The sequence below is a fragment of the Fringilla coelebs genome, assembly GCF_963513975.1.
Source record: "Fringilla coelebs genome assembly, chromosome: 7".
Classification (NCBI taxonomy): domain Eukaryota; kingdom Metazoa; phylum Chordata; class Aves; order Passeriformes; family Fringillidae; genus Fringilla; species Fringilla coelebs.
Window position 1 is genome coordinate 11,046,994 of NC_140035.1, and position 25,390 is coordinate 11,072,383.

The 25,390-nt window shown below is 43.1% G+C and overlaps 1 protein-coding gene across 1 annotated transcript in view; it reads left to right on the forward strand.

Annotated features, from left to right (window-relative positions):
• SEMA5B (semaphorin 5B) overlaps positions 1 to 18,992 on the forward strand; it is a gene marked incomplete at both ends in the record, with an annotated part of 125,622 nt that extends 106,630 nt beyond the window's left edge. Inside the window, 2 exons of the mRNA XM_084209151.1 lie at positions 1,825 to 2,030; positions 18,837 to 18,992. Of these exons, the coding sequence (XP_084065277.1) occupies positions 1,825 to 2,030; positions 18,837 to 18,992 (362 nt within the window). The remainder of the gene's footprint in view (positions 1 to 1,824; positions 2,031 to 18,836) is intronic.
• Between the last annotated feature and the right edge of the window lie 6,398 nt (positions 18,993 to 25,390).

Here is a 25,390-nt window from a genome sequence, read left to right on the forward strand (position 1 = left end):
CACAGTTGCATATTCTTTTTTAGGTCTCATGAGTGATGCAAAACAGGCAGAGGTTTTTAGAAAGGAAATTTATTTTTGAAAAAGTCTAGTGACATTTAGTAGGAAATTATAGTATTTCTGCTGGGTTTTTTTGGACCATGATCCAAAACAATAGAAAATGGTAATCTTGCAATGGAATTTTATAATGTGGGTTGAAAAATAAATCTAGTTTATCAGTCTAATAAATTCTAAATGGTCCCTACTGTAATTATGATTGAAGTGCATTACTTTGCTGTGGAACTCTATTGGTTTTGTTCTTTTTAAAATCAGGATTTTTTTAACTAGAGATTAGACAAGAGCCATTGACTAATGGGCAGAATCTGCTATTTGAAAAGCATATCACTTAAAATGTAAGATGGCACCAAAAAACTGCAAACCGTGATCAGACTAAGAATGAGCCTCATTTAAAGCCACTCTCTGAGCTGCCCCATTTCTCCGCACACAGTCAAGTCAACACAGCAGTCTGTCCAAATGAATTGGCTTTTTAAGTGTTACGGGAAATTTACCGCTGCAGTCGCCACTGAGGCGATGTGACTGACCCCGGGGACAGCTGCCCTGGGGCCAGCAGTCAGGGGGTCCCCTCGGGCTCTAGGGCCTCTGTCATTCCCGTTTGAAAGATGGCAGAGCAAAGGCAGAAGCATTTGGAGTCAAATAGCTGATTCCTTTCCGTATAGTCCCCCCTGCACATAGCAAGATACAACAGGGCCATAAAGTTTTGCCATCCCATAATGCCTCTGGTTGCTTTGATAACCTGGTGACTCTAGTGGTCGTTACTGCTGGTTCTGTTGTCAGAGATCTGGTGTGGTGTGTTTTACTGTGGGGTGTGAGACACAGTGAGGTGAGGGAGGAATGAGGAGTGCTGTTTGACTTTGTCTTCCCCCACAGTCAGAGCTGTGAGTTAGGTACTTGCCAGTGTGTGGGATGCCCAGCTACAGCTCTTTCCAGAGGTCAGTGCTGGCTTTGAAGGGTGCTGTTGCAATCTCACATGGAGGGATCTCTGCAGAAGTCTTTTATAGTCGAAGAGCTTTTCTGTTTGAAGTATTTGCACTGTAGCTACCCCGCCAGCACCTGCCTGCAACTGATTTCCTATCTCTGCAATTTGCAGAGAAAGCCAACGAAGAAGTGCTTTTCAAGCACCGTCCCCCTTTCCTTTGTCCACTTTTTCTTTCCTGCTCTCCAGAGGACCCCTGTTCCACTGTTAGCACTACAAATACACCTCGGATGTAGCACAGACACGACCAAGGCAATGCCATCCCATGAATAAGCAAGAATGCTGAGCACACTTGGATTACAAGGGGGAGGAATGTGTATCTCCCCCACCCCACACACAGTCCCATAGGCATTTTGGGCAGCTGACAAAAAGTGCTTTTCCCTCCCTTCCTTCCCCTTCAGAGAAACACTGAGCATTTTTATCCCCTTATTTCCATGACACGCACATGCTTTGGAATCCATTAATGTGCATTGTTTGTATGGCTCATTTCTTTAGCTGTCAGCTTAACATAATGTTTAGTTTCAATATCAATAGAGGGGAGAGAGGAGAGACAGGGAGGGAGCTTTGAGAAAACAATGCATGAACCTGTTAAACTGCACAAGGCAGAGCTGCAGTGGGGAGACCGATTTACAGGGAGATTATGTCAGTTTATGTTAGAATGTAAGACTCTGGCTTCAACAGCTTATTAATGTTGATCCCGAGATGTCACTGCTCTGATTTGCACCTGTGGTCTTGTCAGGGGAGAGAAAAGGGCTGTTCTTTAAAAATAGCATCTCTTGTCATTTCCCTTACAGGTTTTAGTCTCATCCATCTGATTGCCACTGGGGTCTCCTGTTTCTTCGGCTCCAGCCTGTTAACGTTTGTGATTTACGTGTATTGCCAGCGCTGCCAGAGGCAGTCCCAGGAGTCCACTGTTATCCACCCAACCACTCCCAACCATCTCCATTACAAGGGCAACACAACCCCCAAGAATGAGAAGTACACCCCTATGGAGTTCAAGGTAGGGTACTTGAGGAGAAATACCACAAACAGCTTGATACTGCCTAAATAGATTCTGTATTCATGTCATGTTTGGAACTGGGTAGGTCTGTGTTTCTGTGCCCAGCTGATGGCATTATACATGGGGTTGAAAGGGCATTTAGCTGTGCTGTCACAAAGGGGTTAAAAAGCCTCATTACTGCAGTGGGATTTTGTTCTGTTTCACAGTCCTGATGAATGCCAGTCTGGCAAGTACATACCAAGATACTCCAGCCCATTCTGACTATTGAATGTATACAAATTGTCCTCTAAAAAAATCAGTAAGAGCTCAGTTCAGTGCATTGTTAGTGCATGGTAAGAGGAAATGGAGGGGAGGAAGAATAAAAATGGAAACTTCATTGCACAAATAGCTGGGAAAATGTGCATTGGTAGGATGAGATTTTGGAAATTCTTTGGTGACTGCCAAATTGGAGTGAATGAGAAAGCAAAGAGGGTTTTGCCCCCCTCTATCAGTACTGGACAGAAACTTACCCCAGGCAGCTGTGCAGAATTCAGTGACAGTAGCAGAGTGGGGAGCTGAAGCCTGTAGGAGATGAGTGCTGAAGTGGCATGTGTTGTTGGCATGTCAGTTGCTAAAGTGAGCATGGCCCATTATCAGAGCAGATAGGACCCAGGGTGCTGCAGACAATACCCTGAGACTGGATTTGAGCATCAGCCTCCTGGTGAAGCGTGGGATCAGAGCAGTGAGCAGTGGCAAGGGTGGAGGGGCTTCATGTCACCACAGGAGGAACAGCCTGCCTAGGGTCACTTGAACAGTGTGGAGCATTATTTGGGACAGGAACACAAGCCAGAAGGAAGCCCTGCAGCTGCTTGTTCCTTCGTACAGCTACGTGCTGTTGACATTTTGATTGGCTGCCTCTGCTGGTCTGGCCTGGCTTCTCACTGAGACCCAACAATAAGATTAGTGGTGGGACTGTTGCCACAGTCTAAACTCCCTGGGTGTTGAGGACTGTTTCTAAGTAGGAATTGTGTAATGCTGGGCACAGTACGACTCCTGATACATGGCTATGATTTGCAGTGTGAATGCATATCAGAAATAAGAGCTTTAATCAGTTAATTTGAGAAGGGTCAGTGTTGTTTTGCTGTTTTAAAGGAAAACAGTTTGAGGTGGAAAATAACTGACCAGTGTGGTAAAAAGAATGTGGTGAAATCCTTGTTGGGCATTGCAGCCTCCCAGAGGATACTCCTGCCTATAAATGCAGTCTCAAAAACACATTTCCTAGCAAGCTTAAGGCTACAGTTGCATACAGTTTAATAAGAGTCCAGCATCATAATGCAAGTGAGCATAGATTTGTGGAAAGTAAATCATGTCAAGCAAATTGGATTCCTTTTTTAAATTAAATAAATATTGATCTAGATAGGAGGGAAGCAGCAGACATATCGGGATTTTCAGAGACTTTTAACAAAGTTTCACGGGATGCATTATTCTACACACTCTGCATATATAGGTTCAGTAATAAATTATTAAGACAGGTAAAGAACAGGGACTTGATCTTGGAAGCATCAAACTTCCAAGTAATCCTTTCAGTTATGGGAGCTGCTGTGGCAAAGTCAATAGGAAGACCCAGATTAAAAAGGCTTGCAGAAATAAAGAAATGAGCAAGAGTATTCCCTTGTTTCTTATATAGCAAACAATAAAGAAAAGACACAAATTTGGTTTTGTGGCCAGAAGCAGGTAGTTAGAGGGCTGGATTTGTGTTAACATTTTCTTCATGATTTATACTGTGCTATCATGTGTTTTCAGATGATGCTAAAATAGGCAGAATGGTTAAAATTTAGAAGGATGAGGTTGTTCACAGAACGATCTTGATCAATTGGCTAAATGGGTTATGAAATGCACTATGTCTATGTCAAGTGGTGCAGTGAAGTAGAAGTAATAACAAAGCTAAGCAAAGTTTAAAATAGCAGCAGATTAGTTAATGTGGTGTCAGGAGGGAGTTGACCTCTTTGATAGATCCATCTCTGAATACTTGATCTAGTGTATAGTAACAGTGAGCAGCTGTTAGAGTCTTCTTTCGAGGGACATAAAGAGCTTAGGCATTAGATCAAGGTTTGAAAAGTCTGGTTTATTTAAAGGAAGGCATTAGCTAACTGAGACTGTATGACTTACATTCGGGGAGAAGGGACTTGGACACAAGGAGAGATACACCAGATGGGGCTTATTTACAGAATGTTAGGAAGTGAAAGAGTTCAAGTGCATAAATCTGCAGTCATTGGACAGACCAAAGCTAAATGTTTAGGAGCAAGGGGCTACTTGCTGAGAAAAACTCAAAGTCATACACTTCAGAGTGGTGAATGAGGCAAAAAGATTTACAGAAAGGGTAAAATCTATTTGTCAAGTGAAGCCTCCTTTTCTCCATTCCTGTTGAGTATTTCCTTCTGCTCACCTTCTCTATTGCCCCTCCTTTCCTAAGCTCTTGGCTGAAAATTTCTCATTTCATACTACAAATCTGCCATTCCTCAGTGTTCCCTTGAAGCATATAGCATTAATGAAGTAAAAGGAAAGGCTCTGTGTGCTCTGTGCTGTGTAATTACTTATGGAACTTGTTATTAGTCAGGTTTATATTTAGGAATAACTGACAGATTTTTTTTAAGGGTTAGGAGGGAGATTTTTCATGCCTTCAAGGAGCATGTGTGGTTTCATTGTGATGCCACAGAATTAACATTAAAATGATGGAGAAGCTAAATTTCACCTTCCTGATAAGGAGGGATGGACTGAGCTTGGATATGGGCCTATCTGAATTTGAAATGTGTACATGTGAAAGAAAGTGGAAGCACCTGAGATTCCAGATTCTAAACCCAAATAAGTTTCTCTTCAGCAGATACCAAGGAAACCACACTCAACATTTTTTAATGAAAGCAAAAGAATCATTGTAGGTTTGTATGTGTGTGTGTCTGTGTGAAAGAGTTAATAAATCCAGGATTAAGGAAATAGAGGATGTGTAGACTACTTTTCAGTAACAAAAAATGATAATACACAGTGACATGATGGTAGCAGAAGGCTGGCCATATGCACAGGTTTATTATTTTTCATTCTTTGATAATAACAAGCCTTCTGCAACCATCTTTAGTTTGTTTTCATCTTGAAATATCTCTGCTCTACAACCAGCAGGTGAACACTGTAGAAAGTTTGGCAGTGTTACATTCAAATGTACAACATTGAATGCAAACTCATAAATCAAGGTAAATTTTATATGAAGGCATATTTTAATGAAGGAAGTGCTAGCTGATATGAGCCTTGTTGGCCATTTCAGCACAGCAGTGCAGTAATGCAGATCAGATGTAAATACCATACATAATGGGTGACCTATTGATCATGTAGCTGATGCTAACTTGCATAGGCAGTGTTTTGCAGAAGAATGTTTTATTTTTGTTGGCTCCTTTTCCCTTCCTGTTCTGCTTTCTCAAGAATGATGTGAGGTTTATTATTAGCTATTTCAGCCAGGATGTCTTGAAAGATTTCATGCATATGCATTTACCAGCAACACGTTGATTTTGATTTGGTATTCACAGATCGTAGGGGAGAGACCTTTTGGGTCACCTAATAAGCAGTTCATGTTTCATTAATTGGTTGAAGTTCAAACAACACTCTGACAATATTGAAGACTGTGCAGAACAAAAGCATAATGAAATAAAAATTATCTGCTCTTCACGTTTTGGCATGACTGGTTACAGAACCACCTACAACCTTCCCAGTACTGCCACGCCAATTAAATAATAACTGACTATCAAAGCAGTCAGGAGATCTTCTATTTAACATCTTGCTTCAGCTGCTCCATGTCTTGTGTGAGTTGCTTAGCACAGCTGTGCTGATGGAAAGCCAGATGATCCTGCAGTAGAAGCAGGAGGATGTAGGGTCAAGATTGAGCCCTTGTGAATTAGGATCTCTTGGAACAGCCACACATGGAGGAAGGGTTTGGACTGAACTTCTTCCTATTGCTAAATCCTCTGCCAATAAAGAGAGCCAACATTTTATTCTACACGGGATTTGGACAAAGGCGTCTGCATATTGGTCCAAATCCAAAATCCAATGGCCTTTGGATCAGGCCAGATGGGATCAGTGAGAAATGTAAGTTGCAGGATGGTTTTGATGATGATTCTGCAGATTTTCTTTGCGATTGTACTGGACAGACCTCCCTCTGTCCTTCCTTCCTTCCACACAGCTTTAGTCGTGAGTCACGCAGTAAAACTCTCTGTACTGATGCCTCAAATAAGCTGAGGAAACACCTGAGCATTGCATCTTCTCTGGCATCAGCACTGCTGCTGTAGGAACTAAGGGCCAAACACTGAAGCTAAACAGTCATTTATGTCAAGGATTAAATTTATTGTGGGAAGAGATGAGGTGAGATTGCAGGATATGGCAATGAAAGAGGGAAACTGAGTGTTTGATGTATTGCTTGATATCTGGCTTTTCTAGGACATTAGAACAATACACATTAACTTTAGTAGAACTGTGAGCCCTGCACTTGCCTAAGATTATACAGCAAATATAGATGCAGTAACCAGAAAATGGGGGGAATAATCAGTAGATCACTTGGACTGTATAAATTAGAAGCTGCAACAAATATTTTCTAATGAAGTGAGAACAATGCTGTTGGAAAACAAATGACAGAGTGCAGAGCAGACACCCCCTGCAAAAGACTCCAGGCCCTGTGATCAACACTTCATTACTAATCCCAAATAATTCATGGCAATAAAATACTAACATGGAGAGCTGAGACACAGAAACCAATTCTGTCTTTGGAAGATGAATCCTTCTGAATAAAATAACACACTGGGTGTTTGGTGTGGCTTTCAACCTTGCATAAATTAGCAAAAAAAATATTAGTTCAGTTGTTTTGAGCATGGTGCTAATAATGCCAGGGTTATTCTGTATGGGAAATTCTCTTGAGAGATGGACAGGATGATCCTTGTGGGTCCCTCCCAGTTCAGACTAGTCTGTGATTTTATTCTGTGAAAAAAAAGTAGAGCTTCAGGTACAGGAAAGTGAATGTCTGTATGGATTTTAAATGTCTCTCTCTTGATGATGGTCATTTTCATTGCTGCTGAAAATCACACTTTTTTATAGAGAGGAGGCAGCCAGTGGTTTAAGTTAAAGCTATTTAAACTGCTGTCAAGTGCCCTAGAGGAATGTTTGTCAAAATCAGCCTTGGTCTCTGAGGATATTTGCTTCTCCATGGAAAACTTTGTGTTTCAGTATCCTGCCACTTAATTTGATTGTTGTTACTTCAACTAAAATTGGCTAACCCATTTATTTTTGGTGATCACAGCACAGACATTGATAGCACTGTGATATAAGCTTTTTTCTTTTCCCAGTGACCCTTTCACTGCATCGTTCAAGCCCCAGGAAGTGGCTGTAAAGTTCATATACATATAAAGCAGTAGTTGATGATACCCAGTGTTCTCAAGAAGTTATCAACAGTGTCCCTGAAGTATTTGCTTTAGCTGCATGGTGTTAGCTGATGTAATCAGCTGGGGGGAAAAAGCCGTATATATATGTATAGATATAGTAAATCAGATTGATATATAAATTCTGTTCCCAGTGAATTGCATGTTTAACAAAGGCCATTTCCCTTGAACAAAGTGGCATTTAAGAACATTAAGTGCTTGAATGGTAGAGTACATATTTTTAGTACTTACCATGAGTATAGTATTATTTGAAATAGAATAGTAGGGGCAGGGGGTTGAATTGGCAAAGAAGCATTGTGCCCTTTCTTGTATGATCCTGCAGTTGCAAATATCACTTCAGGGGACTCTCGATTTGCATAATGCCTACTATGAAGGGAAAGCAAGAGAGCTTACTGATGGGGAAAAAAGGATTAAGTGGCGCGTCTCAGTCAAAATCTATTAGTGTCTTTTCTCCCTTTATATCATTGGCTCGAGTCAAATTGAGCAATCAAGCATGCCTGGAGGTGTGGCTGTCCTGGGATGATTGTGCCCAGGGAGGGATGTGCCTCTCCTGGCGCTGTCCCCACCCCCTGGCAGCAGGGGCTCAGCGGGTTGCTGTGTGTGAGTCACAGATAGCGCACTCGCATAGATAAAGAATTTAAGAGTAGGGGAGACCGCCAGTTCAGATCGGAGTGTTACCTTGCTCCTGCTCCCTCTGGGATACTAAGCAGCTGCTCACAGCAGTCCCCCGATGGGAATTGAGTCCTTGCTCCATCTGTTTTTCATGCAAACCCTTGCTGCTTCACAGGGCTGTTGCTGCTCCCTGTAGGGTGGGAATCTTCACTGTTCCCTTTTCCCCACCATTTTTAAGAGTCTGGCTTTTGAGATGACTTTTTGTTTTTAAGCTACTCTAAGAAGTTTTAACACTGTGTGTAGATGCTTCATAGTATCCTGTCACGTTTTTCTGCTTATTGACTCAGTCTTCTCTGCTCCGTCTTTACAGCCAGGCATGTCTCCTGTACAGCCAGGTTAGGGATATGGTCCATGCTCTGCCTTCTCACAGGCTAGATCATCATGGATGCTCACATGAACCTTTCTTTGGAGTAGTATTACTGCAGCTGTGATAATCTGTTTGTAGGCAGACAAGTTTTGGTTTGTTTTTAATTAGATCAATGAGTGTAGCTGGAAAATCTGGCAGGTTTTTGAACATGGGAGCTGCTGTTTCAGAACTGAAGACAGACAGATGTGTTCCAAAGCTTATCTGATTTTTCCAGCTACACTAATTAATCTAATGACTGATATTACCTTTTTCTTGCAATTTTCCCCTTTCCTAATTTTTCTGAGGTTGACATGTATGAGCCTGCACCCACCCAGCTGTGCTGGAAGAATAATTAATTGAAGAACTACAGGAATGGGCATAACAAAATTACACTGGACTTTCTGCTGCTTACTTACATGACTTCCCTCTACTGGTCAGCAGCGGAATATTTCAAATATACCCTTTCCTCATTTGCTAGAAGTTAATGGTTCTCCCTTGGTCCAAGTGCTTGGGGTGATTCTCTCCTCTTTGCCTTTGTTCTCTCCTCTTTGTCGAAACTCTGGCTAGAAGTGTTATGTGTATTAGCTGAACCAGGAAATCCTCAGTGCCACCAAGATGTGCAGGAGGAATTAATTACATGTTTGCAGAAGACTTTAAAGGGAGCCATGAAAGAGGCAGGGAGCTGAAGTGAAGGGAGAAGGTAATATTAGACAAACAATAAGTATCAGAAAACATATCACCTTTGTGCTACACTTAGAGATGAGCTGCCTTGCTATTCTTCTTGAACAGTTCCCCTTGCAATTAATAGATTCTTAAGTAGAGTTATAAAGAAATTGAGCTACATGCATACAAAATATAGTTGTGTCAGTATTCAGGACTAGAGCTCAGTTTCCAGAGTGTGGCTGCTCAGGATGCACTGGCTGCTGCCACAGCATGAGCTGCACAGGCTGGGGTAACGCTGCAGCCACAGCCACTTTCCCTGGTGCATCATTTATATATATACAAGAGGTTTGGCCTAGGGGAAGCAGGAGTAACTCTGCCTGCACTCCCATAGAGCTGGGGAAATCCTCACTGAGTCAGCTCTAATATCGTCCTGAGATTTGGCACAAAGCATGTGAATAAAGGAAAGAACTGAAAATCTGTGGATGAAGGAATCTAGATGGACTGTATCCCAGAGTCTCTGAGAACCAGCTAGTGACAACTCCAATTACCTTTATAAATATCAGGGACCTTAGGCAAACCCCCAGTGCCACGAATTGCAAAGGTAATACAAAAGTGTTAGTGAGAAAGCAGGCTCATTTCTGCCCTGCTAATTGAGTCACTGTTAAGCTACAGAAGTCCAATGCACTAAAGTCCCACAAGTAGCTTGAGTAAGTCTATGTGGGAAATGTCAGCTGGATTTGGGGATCAGACAGAACATCTGTGAGCACGCGGGCCCACAATCACTAGAGAACGCCTGGGCCTTCCCCATTCAACCAAGCACATCAATGGGGTGTTAAATCCTGCTCTGTCTGTAAAATTTGGCAGCCAGGGCCAGACTAGAGAGTGAAACCAGGAGAAACAAATGGGATTGACTCGACTGTGCTTTCAGTTACAGCAATGGAAACTCATTGAAACAAATCTGTGTCAGTATTAATATGCAGGAAGATCTGAATTAATATTTGAGAGGCAACAGATCACATACCCTGATGAAATGAAAGGTGGTTCAGCTCAGATGACAGCTGAGCCAAGACCTAATGCTGAGCAGGGAGAAATCAAACATAATCACTTTTTGCACAGAGTTAGAGCTGCAGATTCTCAGCTGGTTAAAAATGTAGCTTCACTCATTCATACATCTAAAGCAAAGAAGGTGGTATTGGTGTCTTAAATAATCTTGTGATGTGTAAATAGAAATTGGCTTGGACAGGAAGGCTGCTGTAGAGATTGAAACCTGGCTAATGGACTGTGAACATCGGGCAATTGTTGATGGGAACAAACGGGGCTATGGGGAGGAGTTGTTTGGGACGCTGCAAGCAGTAATGCAAGGTTTGGCTTTATTTAATATCTTCATTAACGACCTTGGAGAGAGTGCAGTCAGTGTGTTAATTAAATGAGCAGAAGATATTAAACTGGGAGGTGTGTCAAAAAAACAGCCACTGGTATAGGACTAATGGAAAATGACCTGAGGAGGTTACAAATGTAGAGAGGAAATAACAAGGTGAGAGGCAACATGGGGAGAAAATAAAGCAATCCTGAGGAAAATAATCAAAAAGCAGCTATTTAGAGGGTGGGAGAATTTGGAAAGCAGTAAGACTATAAGAGACTGAATGGAGTTAGCAGATGGCAAATTGGGCCCGGTTTTTACTTTTATTTTTATTACTTCTTTTTTCACCACTGCAGTTACACCTTTGCAATTCTCAAGTCTAAATGCAGCACTGTGGGCTGACACAAGGCTGCATGACTTGTGCTGGTAATTCACCAGAACAAGCAGCTCTGAGGCCATCCAAAACCTCAAGGCTGCTTGCTCCAGTATGAGAGCAGCGGAGCAGTGGGAGTTGTGCCCCCAGACAGCCCCAGACTAGCTACCATCAGCTGAAGTCCAGTACAGCCCAGTGCTCCAAACCATCATCTGCAGCCAGAGTGATTAATGTCAATTTTAAAGGGCCATGATTATGCCTCTGGTGAATTTGTCTGAGTACTGGAGCTTGCTGAGCCTCTCTAGTAACACTCTTGTGTGCGTGGGGCACCCGGGAAGGGCATTCACCGAGGCACAGGAGTGCAGTGAGGAGACAGTTTACACCTTCCCACACAACTGAGATCATGTCTGCTATCTTCTGTGCATCAGCTATATTGGGAAGCAGCTGGGGCAGCCTTGAATTCCTCTTTTGTGTCTGGACACCACGTCATGGGTGTTGCCACCCCCAAATCATAGGCAAGCCGGGGCTAAATTGCAAGCTTTAGGCTAGACACCTGCACTTGCCAGTGGGAAGATTTCCATGACCTCCTCAGACTTCAGTTTCCAGTTCAGGAAAATACTTCAGATTGCCTTACTATTACATGCAGTTTGTTTTGCCATCTTACTCGTGCTTGAAGTCAGAGATGTGCCAAAGCATCCTCTGACAATGGTCCTTTATGTTGCCAGCTCTGAAGGGTTTTATAAGTTTACAATGGCAGTAATATAACTTCACTCCCTCCTAAGTGCAAGGATAAAATAGCTATTTTCAAACAGCTATAAATAACTTTAGCTATTCATTTTCTGATAATTGGATGTTAGTTCTATTGTCAACCTGAGCACATCTACAGATGCTGCCGTCATTTGGGGGTTGTTTAATTTATTTACCAATAACAGTGAACAAAGAATCTCCAGTCTAAAAGTATGGTAAGCTTCCATCCAAAAAGAAAATGCAATCATAAGTTTAGTGTCCCAGTGGGATTTTTTTGTATCTCTTTTTGAGATTAATAACCTTCTTATATAGAAAATAGGTTCCTCATCTGTACATCTACACTTCACTGTAAATCCTGCAAACAGCCTTATTGAATTCATCAGGAAAAAGCTCAATACATAAACCCTGGCCACTGCTTCCTATGACTCCATGTAGGCAGAGCTTAAGAGGTTTTATAAAAGCATCAGGTGAGATAGTTTGCTTGGCATAAGACACTAAGCAAATTTTAAAGAAAAATCACAAAGAGGAGTCATTCAAGTCTTAAAAATCACTCCTAGCTTGGAGTAAATACATGGGTCTCATAAGGTCTTTCTGGCAACTTTCCATCTTTCCAGGCTTATTTGTAATTCTTAGCTCAAGAGGCACAGCAGTGTTGTGGCATCCAGTTGATCAGAAGAAAGGGAGCATGTGGGTGGGCCAGACGTCATGTATTTTCTTGGTGTCAGTTTTTGCCAAAAGAGGTTATTTTAGTTGTATGGTTTATTTTGTTGAAATGTAATTATTATGCTAATTATTCCCAAATTTACTGATTAATTATAATTTCGAGATCTCTGCCCTGGTACTTCCAGAGATGTACAAGCTTTGGGAAATGTTTCATAATATTAATATATTTCCACAGCCCTGAGTCATTTGGCTAATGTTCCAACAACGCAAAAAGTAACATCCTTTAACAAGGAGGCATGTCTAGCTCCATGAAACAGCTGATCTGCATCAAAAAGGCATTTTGTTCAATCTGATTTCACTGCAAGAAACGAATGGTTTAAAAGGAGCACAAAAGAACCTAAATGTTGGATCTTGGTTTCATTACATCATTGCACAATTCCCTTACCCCTCCATTTTCCTGGGGAATGAGGGGGTGTATTGGCCATCCCACTGTTGCTACAGGAGGTCTGTTGGATGCTGTTACAAGGAAAGTTGGAAAGGCTGCCTCAATTCTTTTAGGGATAATTGTGTGGCTAAGTTCAGCAGAAGTGTTGTCCTTGATTTCTGCAGCGGAAGGATGAGGGGTGCACATGGGCTTCATTTGGATTTACTAAAAGGAATGGGTTGGCTACAATGTTGCTGTCTGCTCCCTGGACTCTGATTTTAAACCTTCTGCCGTGTTCACAGTGGATGAACAGGGTTAGCAGTGATTGAAGCTGTTACCCCTGATTCCTTCATGCCTGCACTCATCCTGTGGTGAAGGAAAGGGGAAGTTTTTCTCTGTAGTACACTGGGACGTTCAACATTACAGACAAAATTCCAAGGTGGAAACCTAAACCTGTGCAGCCCTGGCACAGGCAGCATGTCCCTGATGAGCCATGGAAAGGTGTGCACTGCATTGTTCAGCCTCTTCAGAGGCTAAGGTGGTGGTAATCATAAAAACTGAAAAAAATGTTTGAAGCTGTCCAGGGAAGGTCCCCCAACTCTTTTTCTTTTTTACCTTTCTAAAGAGGAAAGTGTCATGGGTGGGAGGTAGAAGAAGTGAAATTATACCTGTTCACAGAGAAATTGTGGAGGAGCTGTGAGGCTGGGGGATATTGTCCTTGCTCACTGACTTCACTGGGATTTTGGTGCTGCATAGCAGGTGAAGATTAACCTACAAAACTCCTGGGAAACTTAATGACTCTTCCTCCACAACCCCCAGAATAGAAAGATCTGGAACTCAGAATGCTGAGCTCTGAAAAGCTGAGTGCTTTCTACATGAGCAGATTAAGGAAATCTTGCCATCATATGTTACCCTGTGGGACCTAATTTTGGTATTAGTTGTACAAGTATCAGAAGCTTTTAGAAGTATAATTTTCACTTAGCTTCTCAAAATATATAGATTTCCTTTTAATTGTGAGTGCAGAGATGCCCATCTAGTTTTTAAATCAAGTTTTAAATTTTCACGACTGCATATTGGAAATTGAAACATTTGATCTGTTTATGTGTAGAAGAAATGTTTACACAGCTTATACTTGCAGCTGTGGGATGGGAGTTGGGAGTAGTACTGGAAGTCCCATACAGTTATGTGTAAAGATGTTTTGATACATCTGGGAGAATGTAAGCAAGTAGGTCAGTGGATAATGACTTAATGTTTTGGAGCAGAGGCAGAATTTGGGGAAGTAGTGGCAAGGTCTTGCTGGAGAAAAATGAACAAATGGAAAATTTGAATGATGACCTAGGCTAAAAAGATCAGTGGAGAAAGCTGAACGAAGTTAAATGTATGTATGCACGTGGTATGACAGTCATGTTTAACACAGCCAGCACTGAGCTGTAACTGGGAGAAGCAGCCTGTGACTCTGCCTATGGTGTGACCCTTCCCCTCAGACTCCTCCACTTCTAACTGCACACTTGCATGAGTGATCAGTTGTTCATGTAATTCCATAAATATTGAAATACTCAGGATTCTGTTGTGCTTGGCATGGACACACAATTCACCAACAGCAAGACTGGATCTCTTGGTTAGCTGACAGATCACATATAAGGGAGCAAGCTGCTGCTCTTTTACAGTCTGTTAAAGCCATAACCATTGTAGTCCGTCTGAAAACATCCCTACTTGACAAAGCAGGGTTCCTGGGTCAGAGATTTTTTCAAATTATGTCAGTCATATGCCAATGCAGCCTAAAGGCTGTGTAAGGTGTCATTTAAAGAAAGCAGTTAAGCTGGGCTTTCTTTTGAGTGATCCACTTGGCTGTGTTAGAGCATGCTGGTGGCTTTCCTTCTGCTAACAGCCCCTTGAATTCAGTTTAGTGGTGAACAGACCAAAAGAAACAAATTATATCAGCTATGCCAGGATGTCACGGCTCACACTGTAAGGGAGGAAGCAGGTAAAAGAAATAATTGTTAGTGGAATGGAGTACTTTTCCTAAGTGCATTCCACAGGTTTTCATATTAGCTCAGTCTGCCCTCACTTTTTACGTGGAATATTATGCTTGCACAAATACCAGAAGCTTCTTTCTTCTCAAGGCAGGATAGGACCAAAATGATGGTCTGAAATGCATTTTCCTTGGTGTTTGGAATACATTGCATGTATGGCACGGAGATTTTGCCACAACTAATTTGCAGCAGTAAGCATTGATCAGGCTTTTTGTTCTTTCTGCTTACTGAGCAGACAGTTGTAAAAGGTTGTAGTTGCTGGCAAGGGCAGTCAGTAGTGTTTGATATGGGAGGAAGCAGACAAAAAGAGGAAGATACAGGTTGAGTGTCAGGAAAAGTGTCACTGGAAGGGTCTGGAGGTGCTCAGATGACTGACACGTCTGTTGCCCTGGAGGGCGCAGGATGGTGGTGCAGGAAGGCTCAGGTTGCAAAGGCAAGTCTCTTTCCTTCCCTGAAACCTCTGGTGAGCTCCTAGTGCTGGCTGGGCTGCTTCAGTCAGCTTTGCTGTTGCAGCCACTGACAAGTCCCTGCAAAAGCACCAAAGGACTGTCCCTTCTAGGAGGACATGCTGGGCATTGTCTTCAGGAAGCACTTCTTGGCCCTGGTCATACTGGGGACCTGGCTCAGGGGGCTTAGGGGATGAGACACTGGCAGGAGTTGGGCTGGGAGCCAGGGTCTGGTCTGTGTTGGGTTTTGTGAAAGCAGGTGACAACTCTGGTGACAACTCTCGCCTTTCCTGTTGGGACTGATCGGTATTGCTGGGGGCATCCATGGGTGCAGCAGGATGTTCCCATTCCACAGGAACTGCAGTGAGTTCAGGCTGTCAGGAGGCTCTGACCTCAATGGCATAGCCACACAGCAGTGGGGAAATGCTTTCCAAAAGGAAAGTTGTTGGCCATCTCTGTACTGTCACTGTGAAGAGCTGCGGGATGAGAGCAGGGGTTAAAACTCTGAGTAAAGCAGAACAGGAACCAACCCAGAGAGATTTAACTGCAGCCTCTTCTCCTGCAGTGAATGCATGAGTGTGTCTGTGTACATCCCTAAATTTCACTGCTGCCTAATTTCCCTTCTACAAAATATCAACCAATGTGGAGTGCCAAGGAACCTAATCATCTGTTTATTAAAATGAGACAGACAATAAGTTTGTGGGGGGAAATGTTAAAGCAGTGCACATTGATCATGCTGATTTAGGACAGTACTGGCACTGCAGCATTTCCAGAGACAAATTATTTGTGGCTAATTGTATTATAAATTCCACTAAGCCATTTTATGAGGTATTTCCTTAAGATATAAGCCCTCCATCCAAAATAAAACCCAAAAGAGCAAATGACCGGTTGTGGTGTTTTCTTAAGTAAGCATTATATGAACATAAGTAGAGGGAGAAGGAAAAATGTAAAGCATACTAATTAATTGCTACATCTGTTGTAATGGGCTAATTTTTAATACTGTGTAACATGTTAAAACTCATAAAGATTTTCCATCTCAAAGCCAAAGAAGTTGAGTCCTGAGGTCTTTGTCCTCATATCAAGATGGTCCTGAGCTATTGCAGGTCAGGGTTTTCATCTCACTAAATTTCAGACGTGGCAATCCTGTCATGTCATGAATCTTAACCAACCCAGACAAGGCCTGGATGTTCCAGGACCAGCTTCAAGAGAATCCAGAGAAACTGTGGCAGTGGGACTCAGCCTCTTCATTTTCCTTCCTGCTGTGGCCAGGGAGTTACAGTGCCAGCACTGGGTACCCCGGACTAGGAACATCAGTAGGAAGCAGCAGCCATCATGTACAGCCAGTGTGAACACCTGTGGGGCTCAGCAGAGAGCAACTCTGCCAAATATTTGGTGCTAGTACTTAGAAAAGTGCCTTGTTACAGGAATCTCAAATACAAGTTTTTTCTCAAGCTGGGTCAGAAGACACAGAGGCACAGAGCAGTTAATTGGATTTCCCAAGGAAGCATAGCAAGCACTGGAGGCCTGAGGCTGGCTTCCTTGTTTCCCAGCCTCCAGCACAAAGCAGCAGGCTGTTGGCCACACTACTTTAATATTTCTTTGGGTGACTGGGAGCAAAGCATGACATTTCCTTTTTTTACTTTCATATTGAAGCGCACAAATTTCTTGAAAATATTTGTCACTTAGAGCATGCCTATACAAATTCTGTCCTTGGTTCCTACAAGTGTTGTGCTGTGGGATCAGTTTAGGGACTCCAGGCAGGGGGAGATTGCAGTCAGACCAGAGAGGGCTGGGTCTCCTCCAGTTTTCATGTATGAGGTGTTTCAGGCAGTGCTTATTTCTGAAAAACTTATTTGGTGGTTCAGCAATTGGGAAATTTCTTTGCCAGGGTAGCTTTGGCACAGGAAAGCTTTTCCTCTTAACATCTTGTATGAAATTGGGAATTGTAAGCTCCCAGGGTAGCTGTAGCTGTCAGTCTGCTGATTAGAAGAAAACATTTTCTTTTCTTCCTCCTCCTCTCCCCCTCCCCATGCAATAAAATGATTTGATTACAACGAAATAGGGAGATAAATGTACTGCCTGTGGTCTTGTCTTTGAGCCCGGGGTACTGATCCTTTCAGTGGTCACAGCTGGGATGTGGAAGAACCCTGACTGTGCAGTGGGCACATGCACAGGGTGAGACCCTGCTCCCCATCTGTAGGGAGCCCAGTGCTGTCGGGTCACCCTGCTGCTGCTGGGGCTGGGGGGGACAGAGCCTTCCCCAGAAACTTCCATCTGCACCTGCCCTCAGGCAGAGCAGAGATTTCTCACCTTGCTGACGGAGCCACTTTGCCTGAAGTTCAATGGGTTGAGTAAAGCTGAAGGAGCTGGGTAGTTCATGGTCTCCAGCATTAGTTAATTAGTTCTCACCTTGCCCTGAGCTGGGTCAGGCATGAGAGGTTTGTCTCGAGGGGGAGCTGAGGTGAAGTGGTTCCTCACTAAAGCAGCTTCAGATCATGCCAGAACAACCATAGGGCCCAGGACTAGCTGGCTCATTAGACCTCTCCATCTCTGCTCCTGACGGGAGAGATGCTCATACCCTCTTTAAATGTGCTGTTAATTAAATGTTCCCTGAAGATAAGGATGCTGTAGCAGCACGCCTAGTGTTGATTCCCAGATCAAAGGAGTGAGTTCCCTGCACAACAGCCATTAAAGGTGCCCTTTGGAGTGACATAGGCATAAGAAATATAAGCCAGGGTTTAGGTGAAAAAATTGTGATAAAAGTATCTCAGACAAATTCACAGAAATCAGATGATTGTGAGGAAGGAGAAAGTTCCATAGAATTATTGCACACATACACACAAAGTGTGATTTCATGCTTATACATAGGTAACAGCTGGCATAGCAATGGTCTTTAAGCTGGGGAGAGGGGGACATCTGCTTGTTGGTGGGAAGAGGGGAGGGAGAAAAAAAAAAAACATTTCTAAATTTTTCTGGTAAAACGGGCATTTGTCATTCTAATTTTTTATGCTGTTGTTTCCGACAATTGTTACGTGGTTGTTAAATTTTTTAAAGAAATTTTAGATTTTCCAAAAGTGACCATGATTTGTTACTTATACTGTAGCTTACAGAAGTGACACACTTAATATCGGGGGGTCCAAACCTGGATATCTACCAATGGAGATGGAGATCAGGTAAATGCACACCTGCTCTTCCAAAGAGGAGACGCTGCCGTTTGGCACCTGGTTTGAGAGGGAGCCGCAGGCTGTACCATGAGCGTTTTGGACGAGGTTAGAGCTGAGCGCTGCCGTTAACGGCCAGCTTCGTGTAGGCCCAGCATGGCTTTGTGTGACAGGGGTGCTCAGGCGACACGCCGTCCGCCAGGATGTGTCCCTGGAGAGGGCTCTGGCTCCATCCCCGGCAGTAGCTGAGCACGGGGCCGCTGAGGGACACCCGGCAGGCGCTGTGGTCCCCAAGCCCAGCCCGTAGTGAGCGCGAGGTGCCAGCTTGCTCTCCCAGCCGGAGGGAAGGTGGTGGTGGCCGCAGCAGAGTCCGTGCTGGAGAAGGCAGGTGAGAGGGAGGTGCCTGCAGGTAGAAAAGAGTAATTGTGTGGCACTGTGGCCATGCCTATCATCTCCTCTTCTCTTTTACAGACACTTAACAAGAACAACTTGATACCGGACGACAGAACCAACTTCTATCCGCTGCAGCAAACCAATGTGTACACAACAACCTATTACCCCAGTACACTGAATAAATATGATTACAGGCCCGAGGCCTCCCCTGGAAGGACCTTTACCAACAGCTGATGATGGACAGATCCTATGGGACTGGAAGACTTCCTATATGATTTTTTTTAAATTGATTTTATGGACCAAATACTGGCCCAGCTTCTAGATGTAAATATTGTACAGTAGGGTCTTTTTTTTTTTTCCTTTGTTTAATTGTGTTTCTTGTAAACAGCACATCTCCTTACAAGGACAAGAATTCAAATGGACCATTCAGCAGAGCTTTTGTGGATATTTGTCTGGAGATGGCTCTTCTACTGCAACTGTTTATGGCTGGAAGGTCAGCGTGCTGTCCAAGGCTGAGGTGCTCGAGGAAGGGGCTGTGTGCTGGGCTTGGTGGCCATTGAGCAGCCACACACAACACATGGAAGCACTCCAAGAAAGCAAGAGGTGGCCTCCTGGAGCAGGACTGGATGCATCATTCCTGAGCCAGGACAACAATGGTGTGCTAGATGACACACAGCTCATGGGACAGGCCAAGCAGAACTCCATCGCACCAACAACTTGAAGAACATTTTCTTTTTCCTTTTTTTTTTTTAATTTTTATTTTTGATTTTTTAGGTTTCTGAGAAAAGAAAAAAGTAGTAACTTTCTAGGGCAGTGTTCCCTATATCTTCAAGAGAATCTTTTCATATTACAGGAAATACTCTCTGCAGCCTTCTTTGGTAATATGCAGTTCAGCTGATGAGAAACAACACACAAACAAAGTGCATTATCCAAAGAAGCTTTCCAGAATGTTTCCAGTCTTAATTAAAAGAAAATTATACAGGCAGTGAGACATTGAGAAAAGTAAATGTTGGAATAACATTGGAGACATGAACTTGGAGTGCCTAACAAACAAAGATGTTTATATCACTGGAGAAAGAGATGTGATGATTGCCGCACAAGAGCCATGGGCTTTTTTCTTTCTTCCTTTTTCTTTTTTTCTGAGACAGTATTAACTCTTTTTTTTCTAGCTTTGATCCTGATTGTGTCTGCCAGGAGAGGCAGCTTTAGAGGCCGTGCTCTTCTTGTGGGAAATCACCTTGCTTTGGGCTAATAATTCCTCTTGTTTTATTATTGGGTTTCAGTTCATATACTTTCAAAAAATGAGTGATTCTGACTTTGCAGGGGGAAGGTATTTTTTAAAGGAATGTTTCCATAGTCTGACATGACCCAGAAAGTCTGCTGCACATTCTTACAGCGTCTTCCACTCAGTACTCTACGAAATAGTAACACAACTGAGTAAAGCGCGTTGTTTGCCAATATTTCTTTAATTTTTCTGAGAAAAAACAACCCAACAAACAAATGCTGCTGCAGCTATTGAAGTAAATTGGAGCGGTAGCATTATTAAACAGTATATCCAGCCTTGAAATGTAATTTCGTGTATGTGTGTGACTGTGTCTATAAGAACTGTATTAGTCTGATGCAGAAGCCATGTTGTCTACAACCAGATGTTTGTCTGACATAATTGTTTGGCAAAAAGGAAACTTATTGCTGGTGCTTAATGTACAACTACATCCAGTGTGTTAGCAACGTGAACAAGTTCACCGCTGTTACCATTCAGTGTTTCTAAATATTTATGATGAACTCCTGATGCTAAGTATTTTAGAATGTTGCAATACTGAGCATGAGATAAAAGTACACCCTGAAATACGCATGAGCTCCACGTGGTCCTGAGCTTGGCTTTGTTGTCTGCACCTTCCCCGAGCAGTGCCGTGCCAGTGCCTGGCCCCCGGCTCGGTCTGCTCCCAGCAGTCCTGTCTGTCCCCGCTTGGTTTCGGATTTCGCTGTGAGCCGACATCGGTTGTTTCTCAGTGCTGTTCCTTTGCAGTTGCTCGTTTGGAAGCCCAGCTTGGGCCGTGTACTCAGCTCTTTCACGTAGGCAGCTGGTAGGAAATGAAGAAAGCCTGTGCTACTTGTGACAAGTATATTGCTTTTCCTGCGAGGAAGAGCCAACGTGACTCTGCAAGCCTGTGTGTTATGGTGGTTTGACCAGAGGGCAAGTATACAATAGCCTCCCATTTTTAAATTACTTTGTTTGACTTCAGTTTGCAGTGATTGAAAGCTGTAGGGATATTTGTAATAAAGCGGGGTTATTAGCACTGCCACAAGGACGCCTTAGGTTCAGCAGTGCCCACCATTTTCAGCAGCTGCTCTTCTTATTTAGCAGCACACCCTGTTTCTGCTCTGGTGAAATAGATGGGGCAGAGGGAGAGAGAGAGAGAGAGATGCCCTTAAACAGATTTGAAGCAGCAGAGTCAGGAGCTGATGCAGACCTAGAAGACTGTCTGAAGCACCTGCTGCAACTCTCTAAGTTGGCACAGTGGTTCAGCCCTGAACCGTCAGCAGCACAGCCAGGCAAGAGCAGCTGGAGCAGAGCAGGATCACCAGGGAAGCAGGATAGCTCTGGTGGCAGGCAGCCTTCAGGGAGGCTCTTCCCAGGCCCTAAATCCCATTTGAGGAGTGATGACTTCGTGCCTCGTGCCATCCATGAGGAGTTCACTCTGTCTCACTGAATTTCCACATGCCCCTCAGCAATATTTAAAATCCTGACTTAATGTAGTTCTAACAAGTATGTAGCCCAAGGGTTGGAAATTATTACATTAGACTATCAGGATGGGATTTCCCAGCTTTAATTTATGTGATTCAGAAGAAAACACTGGCTCCCAAGATCATTTCAGCCATTGTAAAATCAAAGCCATCTCTGAGCTTCCCCATCAGAAGATTCCCTGTATTAACACACTCTGCAATTACCATGCACGTGGCAAGATTGCAGCTGGAGTTTGAGGGAATGCAAGCAAGTCAAACTGCAATTATCTCAATCTTCTATTTTTCCTTTCTGTTTTCCCCTCTCCCCTTTTAAATTTTTTTCCATTTTTGGCTTCACAGAATAACATGATGTAAACGGATTTCTTTTTTGCAGAGTACCATATGAAATTATTTAAATGTTCAAGTCACCAAGATGGGTGATTATTGCCATTGTACTCAGGAGGATATTTTGTAGGCTATTGGAGGGCAGATGCTATGAGGGTGGTGCATGTGGTTATAGTTTCATCAAGACATTCCCTCTTATCAGCCATCCAAATGGATTCAGCCCTATTTCATATAATTGGCAATCACAGCAAGGGGCTGTAGTCTCCATTCAAGCAGAAAGCAGAATCCAGGAGAGAGTGAGAAAAAGAAATCAGAACACTGTATTACTCAATTAATGTTTGCAGAGGAGTGCAGTTCTGTAAGGAGGATGTTAATGCAGTGTGAGAGTTGCATTTTTTATGAGCTCTCCAATGTGTGGCAGCTTAATGATGTGATGTGATGTGCAGGGATGTTCTTGCAGTCCAGGTAATTTGGTACCTTGAGCATCAGGTCTGTAATATCTGTAGAAGTTTGAGTTGCTCCTGCAGCTGGATGTTGAACTTGCTAAAATTTCCTATTCCTAATACCATCTTAAACTGGAGTGGAAATGCATTTCCTTTGGGAGCATTGCTTTCCAGAAAGTTCATTATGCTATATATATTATTTTTCCTTTACTTCTAAGGCAGAGAAAAGGAACCCTGGGTGGTTCCTCTGTAGGTCTGGAGACACCGTGTCTCTGCAAACCCTTTGGATAGGATTCAGGTGTACAGGATGTGAAATATGATGGAAATCTTACAGCCAAGTAGGTAGTGGAAACATCTGTAATTAGGCCATTCTCTCTTTTTCCATGGACATGGCTGCCTTTCTCCCAGCTGAGGGGGTGTGCCTGCTGCTGTTATCCAGGGATGTTGTGCCCTTGCTGTCGGGTTTTCCTTGAGCAGTTGCCAGTAACTCACAGCTCACTGACAGACAAACCACTTGAGGATCAAACCCTCACATAAGAGGTGCTGTTGCTCTAAAGGTGCACTTGAATGTTCAGCATATGAGCCAGGGCTGCTCTTAAATGTATGACCTGTAGAGATATAAAGGAGAATAACATTTATTGTCCAACCACCACTGTTCCTACTGCCTTATGTTCAGAAAATGAAGTGTTTGCTTTGAAATCAGCAGAGAGCAGGAATGGAGCCCGTGTGTGACGCAGACAATTTGATGCCTCTGGTGATAATCTGCTGTTCAGCCCACCTGGAGAGAAAACTGCTGTCCATTGAGATTGATTTATTCTTTGTACCAAATGTAGCGGGGGAGAGTTTTATATATATATAAATAAATATCTATAAATATATATATAAAAATGTAAATGCAAAGTTTCTGTAACAACTTACTCTTCTTTTTGTAACAGTGTATACATCTATCAGTGGATAGATATGGTATATATTTATAATATATACACACGCAATATATATATTTAGCAAAATGCCTGCAGAGGAAACAGAATAAGAAAGGCAGTGCTGGTACTCAAATTCCACAGGGACAAACTGAAGAAAAAACCCTATAAAAATCTACTACCCTTTCCATTAGGTTTAAAAACACACTTTTGAGGTAAATGAAATATAATTTTTTAATTGAAAAATAAATTGATTTTTCTAGTTAGAAATGCTGAGTCTCCCCTAAATCGTTCTGGTTAAGAGTTATTAAGAAAGAGATACTTGATACTGTTTATATTTTCATAATAAGCCTCCTAAATTTCTCATGTGTATCACTCTATTGTTCTTGTAATTATAAGTAGGGAGTAATTGTGCAAAGAAAATTAAAATAGCAAGTAGGAGTAACAAGTCTTGTACCATTAGAGCAAAAGACATCATCTGTTAGAATGGGGAAAATGTCATTTTCCATGTTAAAGAAGTCAGTAACTGCCTTCTGAGTTATTGATCAGCTTTGCAAACCTTGCCTTACAGTCACACCAGGAGGTTTTATTTGAAATGTAGGAAAAGAAGCCCTGTGAACCTATGGCTTTTGTTTTTCAGAAGGGCCCAGAAAACCCTCCAGGCCGTGGAGGCACCTGGTGCCATGGGTGTCTCCGGAGCTTTCTGTGTCAGTGGCCAAGGCTCTGCCCCCACGCCTCACCCTGCCGCCCCTGAGCCAGCCCTCGCACACGGCAGGGCACAGCACCCTCAGAGCTGTCTGGCATGGCAGAAAAATACCCAGTAAATCTGGTCTGAAGGATTCATTCTTCAACAAATCCCTCAAGTGCCCTCATGACCAAAGCCTAAACTCCCAACAGATGAATCTTTCCCTTAAGCTTTTTAGAAGGAAGCTTCAGATGGCTTCGAGAGCAGTCTGTGGGTAGGTGAGAGAGCTTTCTGTCCAACTTTGTTCTTCCTGTTTGCCAGAGCCTTCAAAACTGGGCAGAAACCCCTCTGGAGCTGGGTCCTTGTGGGACTTAGCCAGTCTCAGCTCTTCTGCCTGGAAATTCCTTCTTTAGAACCTTTGGGCAAAACTAATGTATTAATGCATTAATGCTGGCTGGAGGAGCAAAACCAGCTGCGCACTATTTACAGAGCCACAACCATAAGTGCTCAATAGCATTCAGTGTAAGTTTGGGTCTTGAACCTGTTACTGTTTCCATTCTGCCTCCAGCCTCAGCTGCAGACTCACCCCTGCTATTCAAGAGGATATATATGCTGCTATAAGAGCAGCATTTGGCTTTCTGCAGGCCCCAGCCACGATTTGGTTTTAAACAAATCTGGTCATGAAATTATTAACAGGTTCTGATGCCTCTGTCAGCAGGACGCTGCTGATTCTCAGGCCATGGAGTCAAGCAGAGGTCAGCGTGGATGGGCCATTAATAACTGGAGCAAAAATGTTATTAGTACCAAAATCTCAAACAATGTAAAAGCCAGCCAGCTGCACAGCAGTGTGCTTTCTTTCCACACCCCTCCTTAGACAGCATCCAGACCTGCCCATACCTAAAAGCCGTGAGCTTAATTAGGAGCATTCCCACAGAGGAAGCTTTAGGGAGGATGCATGGTATGTGAGATGGAAATGATAGGATTTAGCTTGTGGTTGAGGTGGGAGAGTGACAGATGTAATAATGGATCTTGGATACATGGGAAACAATTATGTGAACACAGAATGCTTGCCCCAAAACAATAAAACCTGGAGAGTATTATTGGACTCTGTTGTGAAGGCACATCACCTTTCCTATGCAATCGAACTTGATGGTACTTTAGCATAAAGGTGACCTAGACTATTATCACTGCCTTTAGACACTGTGAATTTTTTTTGGGTACTCTGTATTTTTATATATTGTACAATGTAAAGAATAATTCAGAAATAAAACAGACCAACCTGACAAGCCTGTGAGTTATTTCTCCTGCGTGGCCAACGCGTGGCAGATCTGGGGCTCCTGACAGCGCTGGCAGGATGGGCCAGCAGGAATGAGGAGGAGCTTCCTCCTGACCTTTGTGGCCAATGGCCATGCAAAATCCACTCAGCTGCCTGAGTGGGGAGGGGGAATTGCAGCGTGCATCCTTCCTCCCTGTCTGCACTTTGGCCACATCCTGAGCCCAGGTCTGGATTGTATT